Source organism: Bombina bombina, chromosome 3 (assembly GCF_027579735.1).
Source record: "Bombina bombina isolate aBomBom1 chromosome 3, aBomBom1.pri, whole genome shotgun sequence".
NCBI classification, from domain to species: domain Eukaryota; kingdom Metazoa; phylum Chordata; class Amphibia; order Anura; family Bombinatoridae; genus Bombina; species Bombina bombina.
The window spans coordinates 442,052,703-442,073,782 of record NC_069501.1 but is presented as its reverse complement, the minus strand read 5'-3'; the positions used below and the strand labels follow the sequence as shown (position 1 = coordinate 442,073,782).

General features: G+C 41.3%; 1 protein-coding gene across 1 annotated transcript in view; it reads right to left on the bottom strand.

The window, feature by feature from the left end:
* The window catches only part of LRIG2 (leucine rich repeats and immunoglobulin like domains 2), a 175,912-nt gene that overhangs the window by 96,431 nt on the left and 58,401 nt on the right, over window positions 1-21,080 (bottom strand). The window contains exons 5-6 of the mRNA XM_053706656.1: window positions 11,723-11,866; window positions 11,100-11,243 (exon numbers count right to left, since the gene is read on the bottom strand). Of these exons, the coding sequence (XP_053562631.1) occupies window positions 11,100-11,243; window positions 11,723-11,866 (288 nt within the window). The remainder of the gene's footprint in view (window positions 1-11,099; window positions 11,244-11,722; window positions 11,867-21,080) is intronic.

Genomic DNA, 21,080 nt, shown 5'->3' with positions numbered 1-21,080 from the left:
TTGATTCTAACCAGAGCCTGAACAAAAGCCGGAACATCTGGCACAGCCGCCAGCTTTTTGTGAAGTAAAACAGATAAAGCAGAAATCTGTCCCTTCAAAGAACTTGCAGATAATCCTTTCTCCAAACCTTCTTGAAGAAAGGATAGAATCTTAGGAATTTTTATCTTGTTCCATGGTAATCCTTTAGATTCACACCAACAGATATATTTTTTCCATATTTTATGGTAGATTTTTCTAGTTACAGGCTTTCAGGCCTGAACAAGAGTATCAATGACAGAATCTGAGAACCCTCGCTTTGAAAAAATCAAGCGTTCAATCTCCAAGCAGTCAGTTGGAGTGAAACCAGATTCGGATGTTCGAACGGACCTTGAACAAGAAGGTCCTGTCTCAAAGGTAGCTTCCATGGTGGAGCCGATGACATATTCACCAGGTCTGCATACCAAGTCCTGCGTGGCCACGCAGGAGCTATCAAGATCACCGATGCCCTCTCCTGATTGATCCTGGCTACCAGCCTGGGGATGAGAGGAAACGGTGGGAATACATAAGCTAGGTTGAAGGTCCAAGGTGCTACTAGTGCATCTACTAGAGTCGCCTTGGGATCCCTGGATCTGGACCCGTAGCAAGGAACCTTGAAGTTCTGACGAGAGGCCATCAGATCCATGTCTGGAATGCCCCACAATTGAGTTATTTGGGCAAAGATTTCCGGATGGAGTTCCCACTCCCCCGGATGAAATGTCTGACGACTCAGAAAATCCGCTTCCCAATTTTCCACGCCTGGGATGTGGATTGCAGACAAGTGGCAGGAGTGAGTCTCCGCCCATTGAATGATTTTGGTCACTTCTTCCATCGCCAGGGAACTCCTTGTTCCCCCCTGATGGTTGATATACGCAACAGTCGTCATGTTGTCTGATTGAAACCGTATGAATTTGGCCTTTGCTAGCTGAGGCCAAGCCTTGAGAGCACTGAATATCGCTCTCAGTTCCAGAATGTTTATCGGGAGAAGAGATTCTTCCCGAGACCAAAGACCCTGAGCTTTCTGGGGTTCCCAGACCGCGCCCCAGCCTACCAGACTGGCGTCGGTCGTGACAATGACCCACTCTGGTCTGCGGAAGCTCATCCCCTGTGACAGGTTGTCCAGGGTCAGCCACCAACGGAGTGAATCTCTGGTCCTCTGATCTACTTGTATCGTCGGAGACAAGTCTGTATAATCCCCATTCCACTGACTGAGCATGCACAGTTGTAATGGTCTCAGATGAATTCGCGCAAAAGGAACTATGTCCATTGCCGCGACCATCAAACCTATTACTTCCATGCACTGTGCTATGGAAGGAAGAAGAACAGAATGAAGTACTTGACAAGAGCTTAGAAGTTTTGATTTTCTGGCCTCTGTCAGAAAAATCCTCATTTCTAATGAGTCTATTATTGTTCCCAAGAAGGGAACTCTTGTTGACGGAGATAGAGAACTTTTTTCTACGTTCACTTCCACCCGTGAGATCTGAGAAAGGCCAGGGCAATGTCCGTATGAGCCTTTGCTTGTGGTAGGGACGACGCTTGAATCAGTATGTCGTCCAAGTAAGGTACTACTGCAATGCCCCTTGGTCGTAGCACCGCTAGAAGGGACCCTAGTACCTTTGTGAAAATTCTTGGAGCAGTGGCTAATCCAAATGGAAGTGCCACAAACTGGTAATGCTTGTCCAGAAAGGCGAACCTTAGGAACCGATGATGTTCCTTGTGGATAGGAATATGTAGATACGCATCCTTTAAATCCACCGTGGTCATGAATTGACCTTCCTGGATGGAAGGAAGAATTGTCCGAATGGTTTCCATTTTGAACGATGGAACCTTGAGAAACTTGTTTAGGATCTTGAGATCTAAGATTGGTCTGAATGTTCCCTCTTTTTTGGGAACTATGAACAGATTGGAGTAGAATCCCATCCCTTGTTCTCCTAATGGAACAGGATGAATCACTCCCATTTTTAACAGGTCTTCTACACAATGTAAGAATGCCTGTCTTTTTATGTGGTCTGAAGACAATTGAGACCTGTGGAACCTCCCCCTTGGGGGAAGCTCCTTGAATTCCAGAAGATAACCTTGGGAGACTATTTCTAGCGCCCAAGGATCCAGAACATCTCTTGCCCAAGCCTGAGCGAAGAGAGAAAGTCTGCCCCCCACCAGATCCGGTCCCGGATCGGGGGCCAACATCTCATGCTGTCTTGGTAGCAGTGGCAGGTTTCTTGGCCTGCTTACCTTTGTTCCAGCCTTGCATTGGCCTCCAGGCTGGCTTGGTTTGAGAAGTATTACCCTCTTGCTTAGAGGATGTAGCACTTGGGGCTGGTCCGTTTCTGCGAAAGGGACGAAAATTTGGTTTATTTTTAGCCTTGAAAGACCTATCCTGAGGAAGGGCGTGGCCCTTACCCCCAGTGATATCAGAAATAATCTCTTTCAAGTCAGGGCCAAACAGCGTTTTCCCCTTGAAAGGTATGTTAAGCAATTTGTTCTTGGAAGACGCATCCGCTGACCAAGATTTTAGCCAAAGCGCTCTGCGCGCCACAATAGCAAACCCTGAATTTTTCGCCGCTAATCTAGCCAATTGCAAAGTGGCGTCTAAAGTAAAAGAGTTAGCCAATTTGAGAGCATGAATTCTGTCCATAATCTCCTCATAAGAAGAATCTTTATTGAGCGACTTTTCTAGTTCATCGAACCAGAAACACGCTGCTGTAGTGACAGGAACAATGCATGAAATTGGTTGTAGAAGGTAACCTTGCTGAACAAACATCTTTTTAAGCAAACCCTCTAATTTTTTATCCATAGGATCTTTGAAAGCACAACTATCTTCTATAGGGATAGTAGTGCGTTTGTTTAGAGTAGAAACCGCCCCCTCGACCTTGGGGACTGTCTGCCATAAGTCCTTTCTGGGGTCGACCATAGGAAACAATTTTTTAAATATGGGGGGAGGGACGAAAGGTATACCGGGCCTTTCCCATTCTTTATTTACAATGTCCGCCACCCGCTTGGGTATAGGAAAAGCTTCGGGGGGCCCCGGGACCTCTAGGAACTTGTCCATTTTACATAGTTTCTCTGGGATGACCAAATTCTCACAATCATCCAGAGTGGATAACACCTCCTTAAGCAGAGCGCGGAGATGTTCCAACTTAAATTTAAATGTAATCACATCAGGTTCAGCTTGTTGAGAAATTTTCCCTGAATCTGAAATTTCTCCCTCAGACAAAACCTCCCTGGCCCCCTCAGACTGGTGTAGGGGCATTTCAGAACCATTATCATCAGCGTCCTCATGCTCTTCAGTATTTTCTAAAACAGAGCAGTCGCGCTTTCGCTGATAAGTGGGCATTTTGGCTAAAATGTTTTTGATAGAATTATCCATTACAGCCGTTAATTGTTGCATAGTAAGGAGTATTGGCGCACTAGATGTACTAGGGGCCTCCTGTGTGGGCAAGACTGGCGTAGACGAAGGAGGGGATGATGCAGTACCATGCTTACTCCCCTCACTTGAGGAATCATCTTGGGCATCATTTTCTCTAAATTTTGTGTCACATAAATCACATCTATTTAAATGAGAAGGAACCTTGGCTTCCTCACATACAGAACATAGTCTATCTGATAGTTCAGACATGTTAAACAGGCATAAACTTGATAAAGTACAAAAAACGTTTTAAAATAAAACCGTTACTGTCACTTTAAATTTTAAACTGAACACACTTTATTACTGAAAATGTGAAAAAGTATGAAGGAATTGTTCAAAATTCACCAAAATTTCACCACAGTGTCTTAAAGCCTTAAAAGTATTGCACACCAAATTTGAAAGCTTTAACTCTTAAAATAACGGAACCGGGCCGTTTTTATATTTAACCCCTATACAGTCCCTGGTATCTGCTTTGCTGAGACCCAACCAAGCCCAAAGGGGAATACGATACCAAATGACGCCTTCAGTAAGCTTTTTCTATGTATCTGAGCTCCTCACACATGCATCTGCATGCCTTGCTTCCCAAAAACAACTGTGCAATAGAGGCGCGAAAATGAGGCTCTGCCTATGATTAGAGATGGCCCCCAGTGAAAAAGGTGTCCAATACAGTGCCTGCCGGTTATTTTACATAATTCCCAAGAATAAAATAACTCCTCAAAGCTACGAAGTATTAAAAATGCTTATAAATCAATCGTTTTAGCCCAGAAAAATGTCTACCAGTCTTTAAAGCCCTTGTGAAGCCCTTTATTCTTATTTAATAAAAATGGCTTACCGGATCCCATAGGGAAAATTACAGCTTCCAGCATTACCAAGTCTTGTTAGAAATGTGTCATACCTCAAGCAGCAAAAGTCTGCTCACTGTTTCCCCCAACTGAAGTTAATTCCTCTCAACAGTCCTGTGTGGAAACAGCCATCGATTTTAGTAACGGTTGCTAAAATCCTTTTCCTCTTACAAACAGAAATCTTCATCTCTTTTCTGTTTCAGAGTAAATAGTACATACCAGCACTATTTTAAAATAACAAACTCTTGATTGAAGAATAAAAACTACATTTAAACACCAAAAAACTCTAAGCCATCTCCGTGGAGATGTTGCCTGTACAACGGCAAAGAGAATGACTGGGGAAGGCGGAGCCTAGGAGGGATCATGTGACCAGCTTTGCTGGACTCTTTGCCATTTCCTGTTGGGGAAGAGAATATCCCACAAGTAAGGATGACGCCGTGGACCGGACACACCTATGTTGGAGAAACCTGAATTTTTAGCTGTTAGCTTGGTTAAATGAAAAACGGCGTCAGAAATAAATGAATTGGCTAACTTAAGAGCTTTAAGCCTGTCAAGGATATCATCCAACAGGGTCTCTACCTGTAAAGCCTCCTCCAGAGACTCGAACCAGAAAGCCGCTTCAGCAGTGACTGGGGCAATGCATGCAAGAGGCTGGAGAATAAAACCTTGTTGTATAAAGATTTTCTTAAGGAAACCCTCTAATTTTTTATACATAGGATCTAGGAAAGCACAATTGTCCTCAACAGGAATAGTTGTACGCTTAGCTAGGGTAGAGACTGCTCCCTCCAACTTAGGGACCGTCTGTCCCGACTCCCGTGTAGCGGCATCTATAGGAAACATTTTCTTAAAAGCAGGAGGGGGAGAGAACGGCACACCTGGTCTATCCCATTCCTTAGTAATAATTTCTGAAAACCTCTTAGGGATTGGAAAAACATCAGTGTAAACAGGCACTGCAAAGTATTTGTCCATTTTACACAATTTCTCTGGGACTACAATGGTGTCACAGTCATCCAGAGTCGCTAAAACCTCCCTGAGCAACACACGGAGGTGTTCAAGCTTAAATTTAAATGCTGTCATTTCAGAGTCAGACTGAAGTAACGCCTTCCCTGAATCAGAGAAGTCACCCACAGATAGAAGCTCTCCTGCTTCAACTTCTGCACATTGTGAGGGTATATCAGACATAGCTACTAAAGCGTCAGAGAGCTCTGTATTTGTTCTAGCCCCAGAGCTGTCTCGCTTTCCTTGTAACCCTGGCAGTTTGGACAATACCTCAGTGAGGGTATGATTTATGTCTTGTAAAGTAAACGCATTGGACGCGTTAGATGTACTTGGCGTCCCTTGAGCGGGAGTTATAAGTCCTGACACGTGGGGAGAGCTAGATGGCATAACCTCCCTTTTGTCAGTCTCAGAAACCTCAGGTGATTAATCTTTAAAAGCCATAATATGGTCTTTATAACTTATAGAAAGGTCAGTGCATTTGGTACACATTCTAAGAGGGGGTTCCACAATGGCTTCTAAACATAATGAACAAGGAGTTTCCTCTATGTCAGACATGTTTAACAGACTAGTAATGAGACCAGCAAGCTTGGAAAACACTTTAATAAATGTGAAAAAAGCAATAATAAAAAACGGTACTGTGCCTTTAAGAGAAAAAAACTACCACATAAACTGCAAAACAGTGAAAAAAAGTAGTAAACTACGAAATTTTTACTGTGTGTATAAGGGACTAAAGCAGCATTGCACCCACTTGCAAATAGATGATTAACCCCTCAGGCCCAAAAACTTAAAACCTGTTAACAAACAGTCAAACACACTGCCACAGCCCTGCTGTGGCTCCTACCTGCCCTTAAAAACGATTTTTGCAGGAACAAAACCCTCTATAGAGGTCCTATAAGCCAGAGGACTCCTTCAGGGAAGCTGGATGTCTCAGACTGAAAACGAAAATAGGCCCCTCCCACCATGCACTCAAAGTCAGAGGGCCTTAAAAAAGTATTCCTAGGAGTAATCTAACAAGCCATGTGGAAATTAGGCCCCAAATAAAGATTTATCACCCTCAGAGAAAAAACGTTTTTATTTATAAATAATGCAAACGTTTTTACACTAAGTAATATAGGTTTTAACATGAATATTATCCCTTTTTGCAAGCATGATCCCAGTTGTTGTTAAATCACTGTATCAGGCTTACCTTAAATATACCAGGCACTGTCAGCATTTTCTAGACCTTATCTCTCTAGAAAAAAAATATACTGAACATACCTCAAAGCAGGCAATCTGCAGACCGTCCCCCCAACTGAAGTTTTCTTTCCATACTCTTCAGTTATGTGTGAGAACAGCAATGGACCTTAGTTACAAACCGCTAAGATCATCAAACCTCCAGGCAGAAGTCTTCTTCCAATTTCTGCCTGAGAGTAAAAACAGTACAACGCCGGTACCGTTTAAAAATAACAAACTTTTGATATAAGGTAAAAACAACACTAAGTCACCACATCTCTCTTGATACTTCCTTTCTTGTCGAGAGCTGCAAGAGAATGACTGGGGGTGGCAGTTAGGGGAGGAGCTATATAGACAGCTCTGCTGTGGGTGTCCTCTTGCAGCTTCCTGTTGGGAAGGAGAATATCCCACAAGTAATGGATGAACCCGTGGACTGGATACACCTTTACAAGAGAAATATATATAGAGAGCTGATAGACATAACATTACATTCACATTATTCATATACCTATACACACACACATATATATATATATATATATATATATATATATATATATATATATATATATATATATATATATATATACTCTGCTTTTAAATTTTCTACATTAAATGTGAAGTTGTATTACAAAGACAAAATATATATACAGGTGGCCCTCGTTTTACAACGGTTCAATTTACACCGTTTCAGAATAACAACCCTTTTATTCCAGTCATGTGACTGCTATTGAAAAGCATTGAGAAGCAGTGCATTTATTAAAATAGCCAGTAGGTGGAGCTGTCTGCTTGTGTTGCAGCAAAGCCAAGTAAGCTGAAATTAATCAGTTTGACCAGACCTGAGCTATAGAGCACATTTCAAAGGAACAAGATCTTCCTCTCTATAAATCAGTCCAGATTGGAATGCATAGAAAGAACTGTTTGCAGAAAAATGCAAGTAAAGTCTGTGTTGTGTGATTATTTTATTAGGTTTATAATGCTGTTTAGCAAATGTATTTGTTCATTTAACTTAGTTTAATTATATATTCTGTGTTGTGTGATTATTTTTTTAGGTTTATAATGCTGTTTAACATTTAAAGTCTTCATTTAAAAGCTATAAAAATAATGTATTAGGTGTTACTTATGACAATTTTGAGAGGGGCCTGGAACCTATCTCCCTCACTTCCCATTGACTTACATTATAAACTGGGTTTCAATTTACAACCATTCCTTCTGGAACCTAACCCCGGCGTAAACTGAGGGCTATATATATATACAAATGATTTTATCATTTTATTATTACCAGCTCACTAATAACAACATCTCACTTTTTTGAGCCCCCAATAGCAACTATTTCAGTACATAAATTCCAAACTATATATATTGGACCTATGGGATGTCACCATCATCATAGGCCCACCAGGTGTGTAAAACACATATTTGGGTAAACACCTGGGTGCCACACAGATAGGATCACCTAGGACTGAGTTCAACAGGCAATTTACAAGTATTTACTATATATACGCCAAACGAATGTTGTCCCCAATAAACACTTACCCACATCACACACCTTACTACATTTATTTATACCATCCTGCTATCATCTAGGAACCCAACTTCCAATTAGATACCTTTGTACAGGATAGTTGATACCTGGAGCAATTATTTTGCTACCTAGTATAGCAGGAACACTATATCTCATATTTCCATAATTACTACACTTATCATGTCCAGCAATACAGCCACCATAAATCTAAAACATATAATAACAACTGATTGGCCATGGACAGTGTGGAATATTAAGCATGAGCAAGAAAAGCTCTTTAGTTCCCAAACAATAGAGTTGCTATCTTTACCCCTTCCTATCTGCATCTTCTCTCTTCTTTCTCTTCATTATCTTTTGTGCCCAATTACATATCTTTCATATATAATGTGAGTCTTGATAAAAGTTCTTTTTCTTTTATATCCCTAGAATATAACTGTCTATCACCGTGGTGATAGCTAGACCATGTTGTGCTTACATTTTCATGTACACCACAACCTCTAAAAGGCTAAACTCCAGCACTTAGCCCTTAGCAATATGTCACTATTACAAATAAACACAAAACCACGTTTATTATATCTATTTTATTATATCGTTTGGATTACATGCACAGCCTACCTAATCACTGTTAAATAACACTGTTTTCTTTTGAGAGTTTCACACTTAAGACTTTTCTTTTTCTTTCTCTGCACCAAATAATTGCACACCAGGTTTTATTCACATAATATCAATTAGGCTTTGCTTACATACTATTGGCTAACACCAGTATTTAATCTGACAGCAGGTGAACACCACTAGATCTCTGATGAAGCGCATGTGAGCATGCGGGAAACGCGTCAGATCCAACCCTGCACACTGTGACTGTGTATTCTACTTGACTGTTCATTAAAATAACCACTTTGGAAACAGAGTCTGCAGTGCCTCGTTTTTCTCTTTCCTAATACTATACTATATATATATATATATATATATATATATATATATATATATATATATATATATATATATATATATATATATATATATATATATATATATATACACATACATACATATATACACATACATACATATATACACACACACACACATATATATACTGTATACAGGGAGTGCAGAATTATTAGGCAAGTTGTATTTTTGAGGATTAATTTTATTATTGAACAACAACCATGTTCTCAATGAACCCAAAAAACTAATTAATATCAAAGCTGAATAGTTTTGGAAGTAGTTTTTAGTTTGTTTTTAGTTATAGCTATTTTAGGGGGATATCTGTGTGTGCAGGTGACTATTACTGTGCATAATTATTAGGCAACTTAACAAAAAACAAATATATACCCATTTCAATTATTTATTTTTACCAGTGAAACCAATATAACATCTCAACATTCACAAATATACATTTCTGACATTCAAAAACAAAACAAAAACAAATCAGTGACCAATATAGCCACCTTTCTTTACAAGGACACTCAAAAGCCTGCCATCCATGGATTCTGTCAGTGTTTTGATCTGTTCACCATCAACATTGCGTGCAGCAGCAACCACAGCCTCCCAGACACTGTTCAGAGAGGTGTACTGTTTTCCCTCCTTGTAAATCTCACATTTGATGATGGACCACAGGTTCTCAATGGGGTTCAGATCAGGTGAACAAGGAGGCCATGTCATTAGATTTTCTTATTTTATACCCTTTCTTGCCAGCCACGCTGTGGAGTACTTGGACGCGTGTGATGGAGCATTGTCCTGCATGAAAATCATGTTTTTCTTGAAGGATGCAGACTTCTTCCTGTAACACTGCTTGAAGAAGGTGTCTTCCAGAAACTGGCAGTAGGACTGGGAGTTGAGCTTGACTCCATCCTCAACCCGAAAAGGCCCCACAAGCTCATCTTTGATGATACCAGCCCAAACCAGTACTCCACCTCCACCTTGCTGGCGTCTGAGTCGGACTGGAGCTCTCTGCCCTTTACCAATCCAGCCACGGGCCCATCCATCTGGCCCATCAAGACTCACTCTCATTTCATCAGTCCATAAAACCTTAGAAAAATCAGTCTTGAGATATTTCTTGGCCCAGTCTTGACGTTTCAGCTTGTGTGTCTTGTTCAGTGGTGGTCGTCTTTCAGCCTTTCTTACCTTGGCCATGTCTCTGAGTATTGCACACCTTGTGCTTTTGGGAACTCCAGTGATGTTGCAGCTCTGAAATATGGCCAAACTGGTGGCAAGTGGCATCTTGGCAGCTGCACGCTTGACTTTTCTCAGTTCATGGGCAGTTATTTTGCGCCTTGGTTTTTCGACACGCTTTTTGCGACCCTGTTGACTATTTTGAATGAAACGCTTGATTGTTCGATGATCACGCTTCAGAAGCTTTGCAATTTTAAGAGTGCTGCATCCCTCTGCAAGATATCTCACTATTTTTGACTTTTCTGAGCCTGTCAAGTCCTTCTTTTGACCCATTTTGCCAAAGGAAAGGAAGTTGCCTAATAATTATGCACACCTGATATAGGGTGTTGATGTCATTAGACCACACCCCTTCTCATTACAGAGATGCACATCACCTAATATGCTTAATTGGTAGTAGGCTTTCGAGCCTATACAGCTTGGAGTAAGACAACATGCATAAAGAGGATGATGTGGTCAAAATACTAATTTGCCTAATAATTCTGCACTCCCTGTATACACACATACACACACGTGGAAAAATACACTAATACGCTAGAAAAAAAAAATCAAACACAAATCTTACATTTATACTATAAAAAAATTTCAAAAGTGAATGAAAAAAAAATAAACACAAACTTCTAAAATGATTAAAGCAACATGAAAGACTTTACAATCAAAAGATTTTTTTCTGCAGTTTTGCAACAAACATACTATGAGTTTGAAATATTTTTGAAAGTATCAATACCTTGTTTGCTGCAAAGTGATTTAGAAAATCTACAATTCTCAGACATAAATTATGGAAAAGGAAAAAAAGATATTGCAAAAAGGCTCTAAGCAGCATAATTAAACAATTTATATAACAAACTCATAGTGTTTCATGTCCCGTTAAGTGTATGTTGGTGGCTAGTGGTCATCATTGTTTTAAAAAGCTTTGTAGTATACTTACAGTTGCTCCATATTATCCAGTCCAAAAAATGCCCCATCCATTAATTTGTTGATTCCATTTCTTTGCATTTTCAAAGATTTTAGCGAATCAAGTCCTTGGAATGTTAAGCTTTCCACAATTTTCATTCGGTTTCGTCTCAGCTCCCTGAAAAGAATTAAGATGCCTTTACTTAACCATGAAACACCAAATACTAACAATACAAGTGAATGATAGTACTACCAACAGTAATAATTGTCATAACACTAATACTAAATAATAATAAAATCATCTTTAGTAATTTTGGACTTTTTCTGTTAAATGCTACATTTTGCAATTAAAGCATACATCTAGTTTAACCGCTGCAGATATCTAAAGCAGAGATACTGCACATGTGGAAACTTGTCAGCATTGAAATGAAGTGAATGGCAGATTTCAACATAGCGGCTCCATTGACTAGAGAGAAGCGGGGAATAACCTCAATACTATGCGTATAAAATGTATTTAGTGTTTAATGTCCCTCTAATGAATACGGTTATAATTAATACAGTGTCAAGTAAAAAAAAAAAAAAAAGATAGCAGGTGCTTCAGCACTTATAGGATATAAAGCATTTTGTACAGTGACTAAACCTAAAAACAATACTTACAGATACTGTAAATGGGGCAGCTTGAAACTCTTTGGTTGAATTGCAGCAATTTTGTTTCGGTTCAGTTTCAGTACAACTAATGAACTGGACAAATTGTCAAAACAGCCGGCTTCCAACGTTGTAATTCTATTGTTGCTCAGGTTCCTGAAAACAAAGAAAGAGCAGGGAAATAGGGGATTAGATGAATTACACCTTGAATGCAAAATACAATGCAAGGATTCTAGTAAAGTAAAAATCTTTATACATGAAAACAACCAGACCCAAGCCTAGGGCAACAGATAATGCAGATTATCAAGTAGGACTGGGTCTGGACAACCTATGTATAATAAAGAAATTGCCTAACTCTTGTTCAGGGTGGAATTGGTTTAAATCACTTAGTCAGTAAGACCGATTTAAATCATGTTTTTTATTTTTATAGTACATTTTTAGATAATTTTATCCCAGTTATATCAGACCATTACAGATTTGGTTATATATCATTCAATATGCATATATCATTGAAATGAAAGAAATTATTTGGAGGTGAACTATCTCCAGTTTAATTAATCATTCATATTTGATCAACATTTCACCTGTATTTTATTGGAAGGAGAAAAAGTATGTTTACATTAATAATAACAATTGAAATAGTTTTATTTATCTAAAACAATAACATTTTTAATTTTTAATGCTTGCCCCTCCCTCCTCACACATAGGTTCTTGTGCAGATCTTTTTCACTCCAAACATTTTTCTATTCAGTGAGATACTTGAAACTTAGTATGGGTTTATTTGTGTACATAGATTTGCAGGGGAGCAATGGCATTAAAGAAACAGTAAAGTCAAAATTAAACTCTCATGATAAGAACATGCAATTTTAACAATTTAAAAAAAAAATAAAAAAAAATTGTAACAACAAAATAGGTAACGTTTTGCAATTCCAAAGTCATTCAGAGTTACACCTGTTCCAACCCAAATAGGTTTACTTGTGGTCTCTTTCTGAGGAGGCCCCGGAGACCTACCACCCCCTCCCCTCTGAGAAGGATCCAGGGGGGCTCTGTCCGGGGGATCAAGATGCCACTTGAGGAAATCCTGCCCTTGTCTAGGGGTAAGAATCCCATGTTGCGCTCCGTTCTTGGTCACAATCAATTTGGTTGGGAAGCCCCACCGGTACTTGAGCTGGTGCCGTCGAAGGACTGCTGTTATCTCAGTGAAGGTTTTCCTTGGCTGTAGTGTATGAGATGAGAGATCCGGAAACAGAGCTGTCCCTTCATATTGACCAGGCAGATTAGGGTATCTGATCATGGTTCTCATCAGCCTCTCTTTATACGCATAGTAATGTAGCCGAGCCACCGCGTCCCTTGGCTTATCCTGAGGGAGGTTTCTGGGTTTGCAACTCTGTGAATACGATCGATTCTACTTGTGTCTCCTGATTGAGGGCCCAATATGGCCTGAAAGAGGGCCTACGCATATTTTTCTAAGTCTCTGGGGGGCACCTCAGGCATCCCCGGATTCGGACATTATTCCTGCAGAAACGGTCCTCCAAGTTTGCTACTTTGGCCTCCAGGTACGAGAACCTGATCTGCTAGCGCCTGGGTATAACGGACCCAGTTGGCGTGATCAACCATCAAATCCTCCTGTTTCCGTTCAATCGTGTCTGTACGTTCATTTACTGAGGAGATATCCCTTCTGAGATCTTCAAAAGACCTTTCCAGTTTGTCGAATCTCTTGGTAAGGTTTTGGTTCTGCTTGTCGAAGAGCTGTTGGATAGTAGTATAGGTGAGAGCGGACGGATCTCCCGAACCCCTGCTAGAGGTCATTGACTGGGGAGGTCTTGCGTCTAGGTGGTCTTCCCTAAAATCAGGGGATCAGGAACCTTCATTTTCAGATCTGACAAAATCTTGATCTCTCAAAGGCTGGAAGTGATCCATAACCGTCTTTTTAGCTTCCATGCTTTGCTTATTCTTTCTTCTAGCTTGTTGTGACATATTGCCAGATATATGGTATCCCAGACTAAAAAGGCTCAAAAAGAAGGGTAAAGCAGGTCCCCTGCACTAGGCACTACTTATATGTCTACATGTTGTGGTAGTTGATATACCAGCACTGACACACGGGGGAGAAAAAGGGATCTCTACATCCGCATATCTGGATATCCCGAGAGGATCTTGTAGAAAGGTTGCAGAAGGGGGAAAAAGGTGCCTGACACTTTATAAGCTCACATGTATGAAAAAGGCTTTAAACTAAAGGTTGTTACACTTCCGCCCCAGGGCATATGTCCACACTGGACGGAGATAGGAAAGGGGTCTGGGATATGACCTGCTGGCACCAGGACAGCAGGAAATGGGGGGGGAGAAGTGTTAGTTGGACTCCAGTCTGTTGCGCTTTGTCAAGGCCCAGCGTTTTTTTTTTTTTTTTTTTTTAAAGATTGGAAAGCTTCAGCAGGCCTTTAAAGAATGACAAGGCAGTGGCATAAGGTACTTGGCTCGTGCAGTGTTAGGCCCTCTGAGCTACATATTTATATGATGTGGAAAGTCTTTGAATCCGTGAGCTAATGCAATGAGGCCTAAATCTGAAAGAGTCTGTTCCTGCCGTGAGGGTCAGTCACTGAAAATCTAGGTTGTTCATGCAGCTAACAAGTCCCATTGGTATTAGTATTGCTGCAGGATATTATTGTTTTACTTATTTGTTTTTTTACTCAGTGCCAGGTTTGACAACCCCTGCAATAAGTCAGCCCAAGCTTCTAGTAATAAGTTCAGGCTATATTCTGGCTGTTTGCCACAGAGCTGCAGGAGGCAGCCGAAATTCATTAAACAGTCCCCCCAGGATTTCTCTTTTCCTGTGTAGTATCCCACTGTATTCAAGCCCCCATGCACAGCTACGCTCAGATGTAGAAGTGCAGCGCTGTGCTGCGTAGTAGGGAGGTAAAATTGCGTTTTGCGCCAAAGTGGGGAGACACTGCTAGGCTTTTAGGTAATATCCCCAGTCCGGTCTAAGCCTTCCTTCTCCCCTGCGTGAAAGATGACCGGTCTTGCAAACTAGGTGCCGTGGATGGGGCCGAGAAGACACCCTGCCAACCCCTCTGTCGCCGTGTCCACCTCCCTCACCTCCAAGCTGGAGTCGGCTGCTGTGTACGTCTCTCCAATAGATTCTGGCAGCAAGATGTCCCACACTGACTCCGGAGCGGAGCCCCGACCCTCCGGAGTACCGGCACAGCCACAAAGTTGTGAGTACGACCCGATCCTGCTGCGCGGGCTCACCACTGCGATCTGGGCACTAGGTTCCGATGCAGGTTAGCCAGCAGTTGCCCACCAAGCACTTCAAACAAGTGGTACCACTGTCAAGGAGCTGACAGGGTGCTTTCTACCACTTTAGTTTAGTTTTAGCTAAGTGGACTGTTATTTTTAATTACTCAGGCACAGTAGCTCTCTGATCTCACGTCTTGGCTGCTGGCTCCACCCCCCTTGTGGTCTCTTTCTGTGGCCAAATAAATTGACTCCTGCACTGATCCAGGCAATCACGTAACATACAAGGGTCAGGCAATCTGCAGCATACTAAACTGGGCATCCAAGTGCGTTCTGCAACTTAGCAATATAATTGTGATTAACAAACAGGCATGCTATATATGCACCTTATGCAGGATCCCATGTTAGTTTTTTTTAAATTATAAATTAACATATATTGGAAAGATGCTAAACAAATTATTCCAAGACTGGGGACTTCAGAATTTTGGGCACTAAAATGTTCTTTCAATTATGTGGTGTGCAATCCAGCCTTCCTGAGCAAATGGAACAGTTCAATTTTTAAAGGTGAGATTTAGGAACGCAGATAATATAAATATTGAATGTGAAATACCGGTTTACCATATTTAACAGTGTACACCAATTTTAAATGTAACTGTGTAATAGACACTACTATAAAGTATAATATGCACAAATACTGATATAAAAATCCAGTATAAAACCTTTTAAAAACTTACTTAGAAGCTCCCAATTTAGCACTGTTGATGAGATTAGTCTGAAACATCCACTAAAAGGGGCTAAGAGCAGACCCTCCCCCCTGCATATGAATAGACCCATTATACAAACGGTAGCAATGTGAAGTCTGTACACATCAGTATACATCTAAAACTTTGGGACTTGGTTAGGAGTTTGAAAATCAGCACAATGTTATTTAAAAATAAGCAAAACTATACATTTTTACAAAAGCACCCCCAGATGGGCTATATAAATTGATCATCTACAATACATTTATACAAAGAAAAAAAAATCAGGTATACAATGTCCGTTTTTTGAGTTTAATGTCCTTTTGAATATTCTACTGTATTACAAGTATTTACACGTCACCTGCAAGGTGTTCACTCTAACTGTACCTGCTGGCAGATGAGGCCCATACACAGTACATATTTCTGAATAATCTCCCCTTTCTTCACCACCACAGTGAAGAAGAAAAGGGAGATTTAATCTAGTATGCAGTTTATCCTCTAGTATTTTGGAAAATTCCTCATCAAGTGGTCACAAGAGAGTCTGTGGCCAAAAAAAAAAAAAAAAAACAACTTCAATAAGCCCATATTTTGGAAGGGTGGGACTACGTTGTTTTGTCTTCAGAGAAAAGGACCATCCAGTAAATCTAGTTTGAAACTAGAGTCCAATTGAGGAGATTAACTGCATATGTTGAACAAAAGATCACTCGGCGATGTTGCATGAAATGTGCAAATGTTCACCAGCATAGCATAGTAACTATTTCAACTAATAAATTAAACAACTATTATGCATAAGGTTGTAAGGTTTGTATTCTGAGCTAGCACACTGAGGGATAGATAATAATATATATATTATATATATATATATATATATATATATATATATATATATATATATATATATATATATATATATATATATATATATATATATATATATATATTATATATTATATATATCTGAACGAGAGAAACAGCAAAACTCCAGACATACGTTTCAGCCTATTGTGGGCCTCATCAGTAAGGTGCAGCCATTTCCCTCTAGGCACACTGAGCAACGGGTCCACGTCTGGATTCCCGCATCACACTTAGACTTCCCTAAGTGTAATAATTTGCATAAATAAAAAGAGAAGCGTTCTTCTCTGTGAAAGCCACATTTTGAGCAAATAGAGGCTGCTTCTTGGGTGGTGACTAGCCATAGAACAAGCTATTTGTTCCCAGGTTGAGCGCTTCTCATTTATTTATTATGTATAATATATACATATATATATATATATATATATACACACACATACATACACACACACAGGTGGCCCTCGTTTTACAACGGTTCAATTTTACCGTTTCAGAATCACAACCTTTTTTTTCCAGTCATGTGACTGCTATTGAAAAGCATTGAGAAGCAGTGCATTTATTAAAATAGCCAGTAGGTGGAGCTGTCCGCTTGTGTTGCAGCAAAGCCAAGCAAGCTGAAATTAATCAGTTTAACCAGACCTGAGCTATCGAGCAGATTTCAAACAAGATCTTCCTGTCTATAAATCAGTCCAGATTGGAATGCATAGAAAGAACTGTTTGAAGAAAAATGCAAGTGAAGTCTGTGTTGTGTGATTATTTTATTAGGTTTATAATGCTGTTTAGCAAATGTTTTTGTTTATTTAACTTGGTTTAATTATATATTCTGTGTTGTGTGATTATTGTATTAGGTTTATAATGCTGTTTAGCATTTAAAGTCTTCATTTCAAAGCTTTAAAAATAATGTTTTAGGTGTTACTTATGACAATTTTGAGAGGGGCCTGGAACCTATCTCCCTCACTTCCCATTGGCTTAAATTATAAACTGGGTTTCAATTTACAACGGTTTCGATTTACAACCATTCCTTCTGGAACCTAACCCCGGCGTAAGCTGAGGGATATATATATATATATATATATATATATATATATAATTCCTCTTAAAGGGACAGTACGTTTGAAAAAGGTTTCCCCATACAGGTATACCTCACTTTACAGCGCTTCGCTAATACAGCGCTTTGTGGAGCTAAAGTTCAACCTCCAAGGATTTTGAAATAGTCCTGTAATCATTGTCAGATTGTGAGAAAAGTGACTGGCACCATTTTGTTATGCACAGTTAACTCTGTTTACAGCATTACAGTGCAATCTGTGTCTCAGTGCTATAGTCTAACAAATTTTACTACAGTAGTTGTCACTATTTTACAGTTACAGTATTTATTGAATACTAATTGAATACTGTGCTGTGCTAATCTTAAACTAAACATAGCACTATTGCACCCCTAATATAAGTTAGTTCAAACATGTTTTCAAGTTTTTAAACACACTGGCAAGTGAAAAGAAAACTAAAACCGCCTTGTTTCACTTTAAGGCGGTTTTCACTTTACAGCGGTGCTCCGGTCCCTAACCCGCTGTATGAGCGGGGTATACCTGTATATAGTTACTTCAAAGCAAACATCATATAATGCTGCTGAAATCATATTCAGAGCTGCTTGTTTATATGTAAAATCTATTTTCTAAATTCATCATAAAATAATTTTAAAAATATTAAAAGCAGAAACGCTTTAAAAAGGGACAGTAAACACCTTGTAATTACAAGACATTTGTTGTGTTGCTTCAGATTATTATATCAGTCAAGTCTAAATGTTTTTGTTACAGAAGCATTAGTTATTTTGTTGTGAAGAAACTTATTTCCCAGCAGCAATGCCTGAACCAGCCAAGCCAGCGCCTAAGAAGGGCTCCAAGAAAACTGTAACAAGTATCATTTCATAAAGGGTTAACTCTGTTCAGTTTTGAGAAAACTATTTTCTGAGGCAGGTTTCCTAGCATATTGTGTACTGTAATTAAGTTTGTGATAAGCATTCACTGCTAGGTGATAAGAAGGACTCAATTGTTTTCTTGTGTGTACTTGTTATCTGTGGTGGCCTGTCCAAGGGCTTTGTCTAAATGTGTGATGGGGGATTTTATGCTTCCCCCCCTGGGAGTGCCCTGTGTGCATGTAACCTAAATAAAAAGCAGGCTGGGCATCCCAGTCCTCAGTTCTTGGTTGTCCCTCAATCGCAGCGTTGACTCGTTTTTGTGGGCAGAAGGGTATCCTAGCTGTACTACAGCTAAGGGGGATTATTCTACATTTGCGAGACTCATATAGAATACTATGGAAAGCAGTTTCTCCCCTCTTCAGCAATAGGAATCCAGGCTACTAAGCGGTCCATCTCTCAGCGAGACTAAGGGTAACCGTAACATTTGGCGGCAGCGGTGGGATTTTTCCTGGATTTCCTAGGAGAGGTACAGAACGGATGGAGAGCGCTTACGAAAAATTGAAGCGTACAACCCTAAAGGATTTACTTGAAAGCAGAGGGGGGTACGCCAGCAACCGGCCGAGGAGAGAGCTGATCGCAGAATTGACCGAACTGGATCAGAGCTTCACAATGGCGGAAACACCGACCACGATTAGTGACGAAAAAACCAGGATTGTTCGGGAGAGGCTCTCACTGTACGGGCCAAACCCCTCCATGGAATTGGTACAGCAGTTGATGGCGGAAGCGGACAAGGATATACGAGAGACTCGAGCCCACGAACTCAACCTAGCGAACGCACACCGCAATGCTGAAGCCCCGCAGGTAATCATCCCTGTCGAAAATGCTGGGAGGCCCAAGATACCCTATGCGGCATTTCGACCCTTCCTAGAGAGCGAGACAGGGATTGATGAATATTTGGCGGACTTCGAAAGGCAATGTGCCCTGCACCAGATTCCCAACAGGGAGTGGCCCACGATATTGTCTGGGAAACTATCCGGGCGAGCCCTGGAAGCCTTTCGTACTCTGGGTGCTGAGGAAGTGACACAGTATGAGCTAGTTAAGGAGACACTGTTGCGACGGTACGCAGTAACTCCGGACGCGTATCGCCGACAGTTTCGGGGCACGAAAAAGAAGCCTAACGATACCCATATGGAATGGGCGCACCGAATGCGGAGAGCGGCAAATCACTGGATGAGCGGAAGTAAAGCGGTGACTGGTGAGGAAATTTTACAATTGTTTCTCTTAGAACATTTTTATAATGGCATGGAACAGCAAGGGAAGGAATGGTTGCGAGACAGGCGACCTTCTACCTTAGAAGAAGCAGCCAAATTGGCCGATGAACATTATGACTCCCGTCTTCATGAACCCAGAGAGGTTTACCGTGCACCCCCTCGTGCTGAATTCCGAGCCCCGGTGCCCGCAGGGCCCGCCCGACACTCAGGACCACCCAATAACAGCTCTGAGCGTCCCAGACCGACTTGCCACCGATGCAAGCAACCAGGGCATTTCATGGCTAGCTGCCCCCTTAATACGCACCAGACACCCAGGAATTACAATTACCCCTCTGGGGCATATCGTCCGGCCCGGACCCTCTGTGTTAACCAAGAGGCCCCTATGGAGGAATATTTGGGGCCGCTTCACGAGGCGGACCCTGTATATGCTGCCTCAGATAACCGCCAGCACCATCGGCAGAAGGTATGGCTCGAGGGGCGATCTACCGAGGGATTGAGAGACACAGGGGCTACTATCACGCTGGTACAGAGTCATTTGGTGCCGGAGCACAAGCGATCTGGACAGACTGTGGCCGTTAGAGTGGCGGGGGGGGATGTGTACAAAATTCCAACAGCTAAAGTGCATCTTGATTGGGGAGCGGGAAAGGGGGCTGTGAACGTGGGCATAATGGATAATTTACCTGCCGAAGTACTACTGGGCAATGATTTGGGCCCCATGACTTCTGCCTATGCTCCAGTATGCAACAACGAGGCGGACCCAGTGACTACACGGGCCCAAGCCCGGACGGAGCGAGAACTCTCACCAGTGCGGGAGACACAGGTAAGACCTACCCCGACATTGCCTGACATGTTAGGCCCCATACCCTGGGACACCCCAGATGCTTTCGAGACAGAGTCTAAGACTGACCCGACCTTACAAATGTACCGGGAACGAGCAGAGACCGGAGGGGGCGGGGCAGATAATGAAACATTCTTATGGGAAAAAGGGAAACTATACCGCTGGACAGAGAAAAGGGGACAGCGTAGGCGACAGCTGGTAGTGCCCCACAAATACCGTCAAGAAATCCTCAAGATAGGCCATGACATCCCCTTAGCAGGCCACCTAGCTGTAACCCGTACCCTACACCGCATTACTCACACGTTCTTTTGGCCAGGGGTACACGCTGACGTTAGAACTTACTGTAACACCTGCGATGTGTGTCAACGAGTAGGAAGGCGAGGCGATCACCCTAAAGCCCATCTAGTAAATATGCCCATTGTAGAGGAACCCTTCAGCCGGGTTGCTATTGACCTAGTGGGACCACTGGCTACCCCTAGTCCCTCCGGTAAGCGCTACATTCTTACCGTAGTGGACTACGCTACCA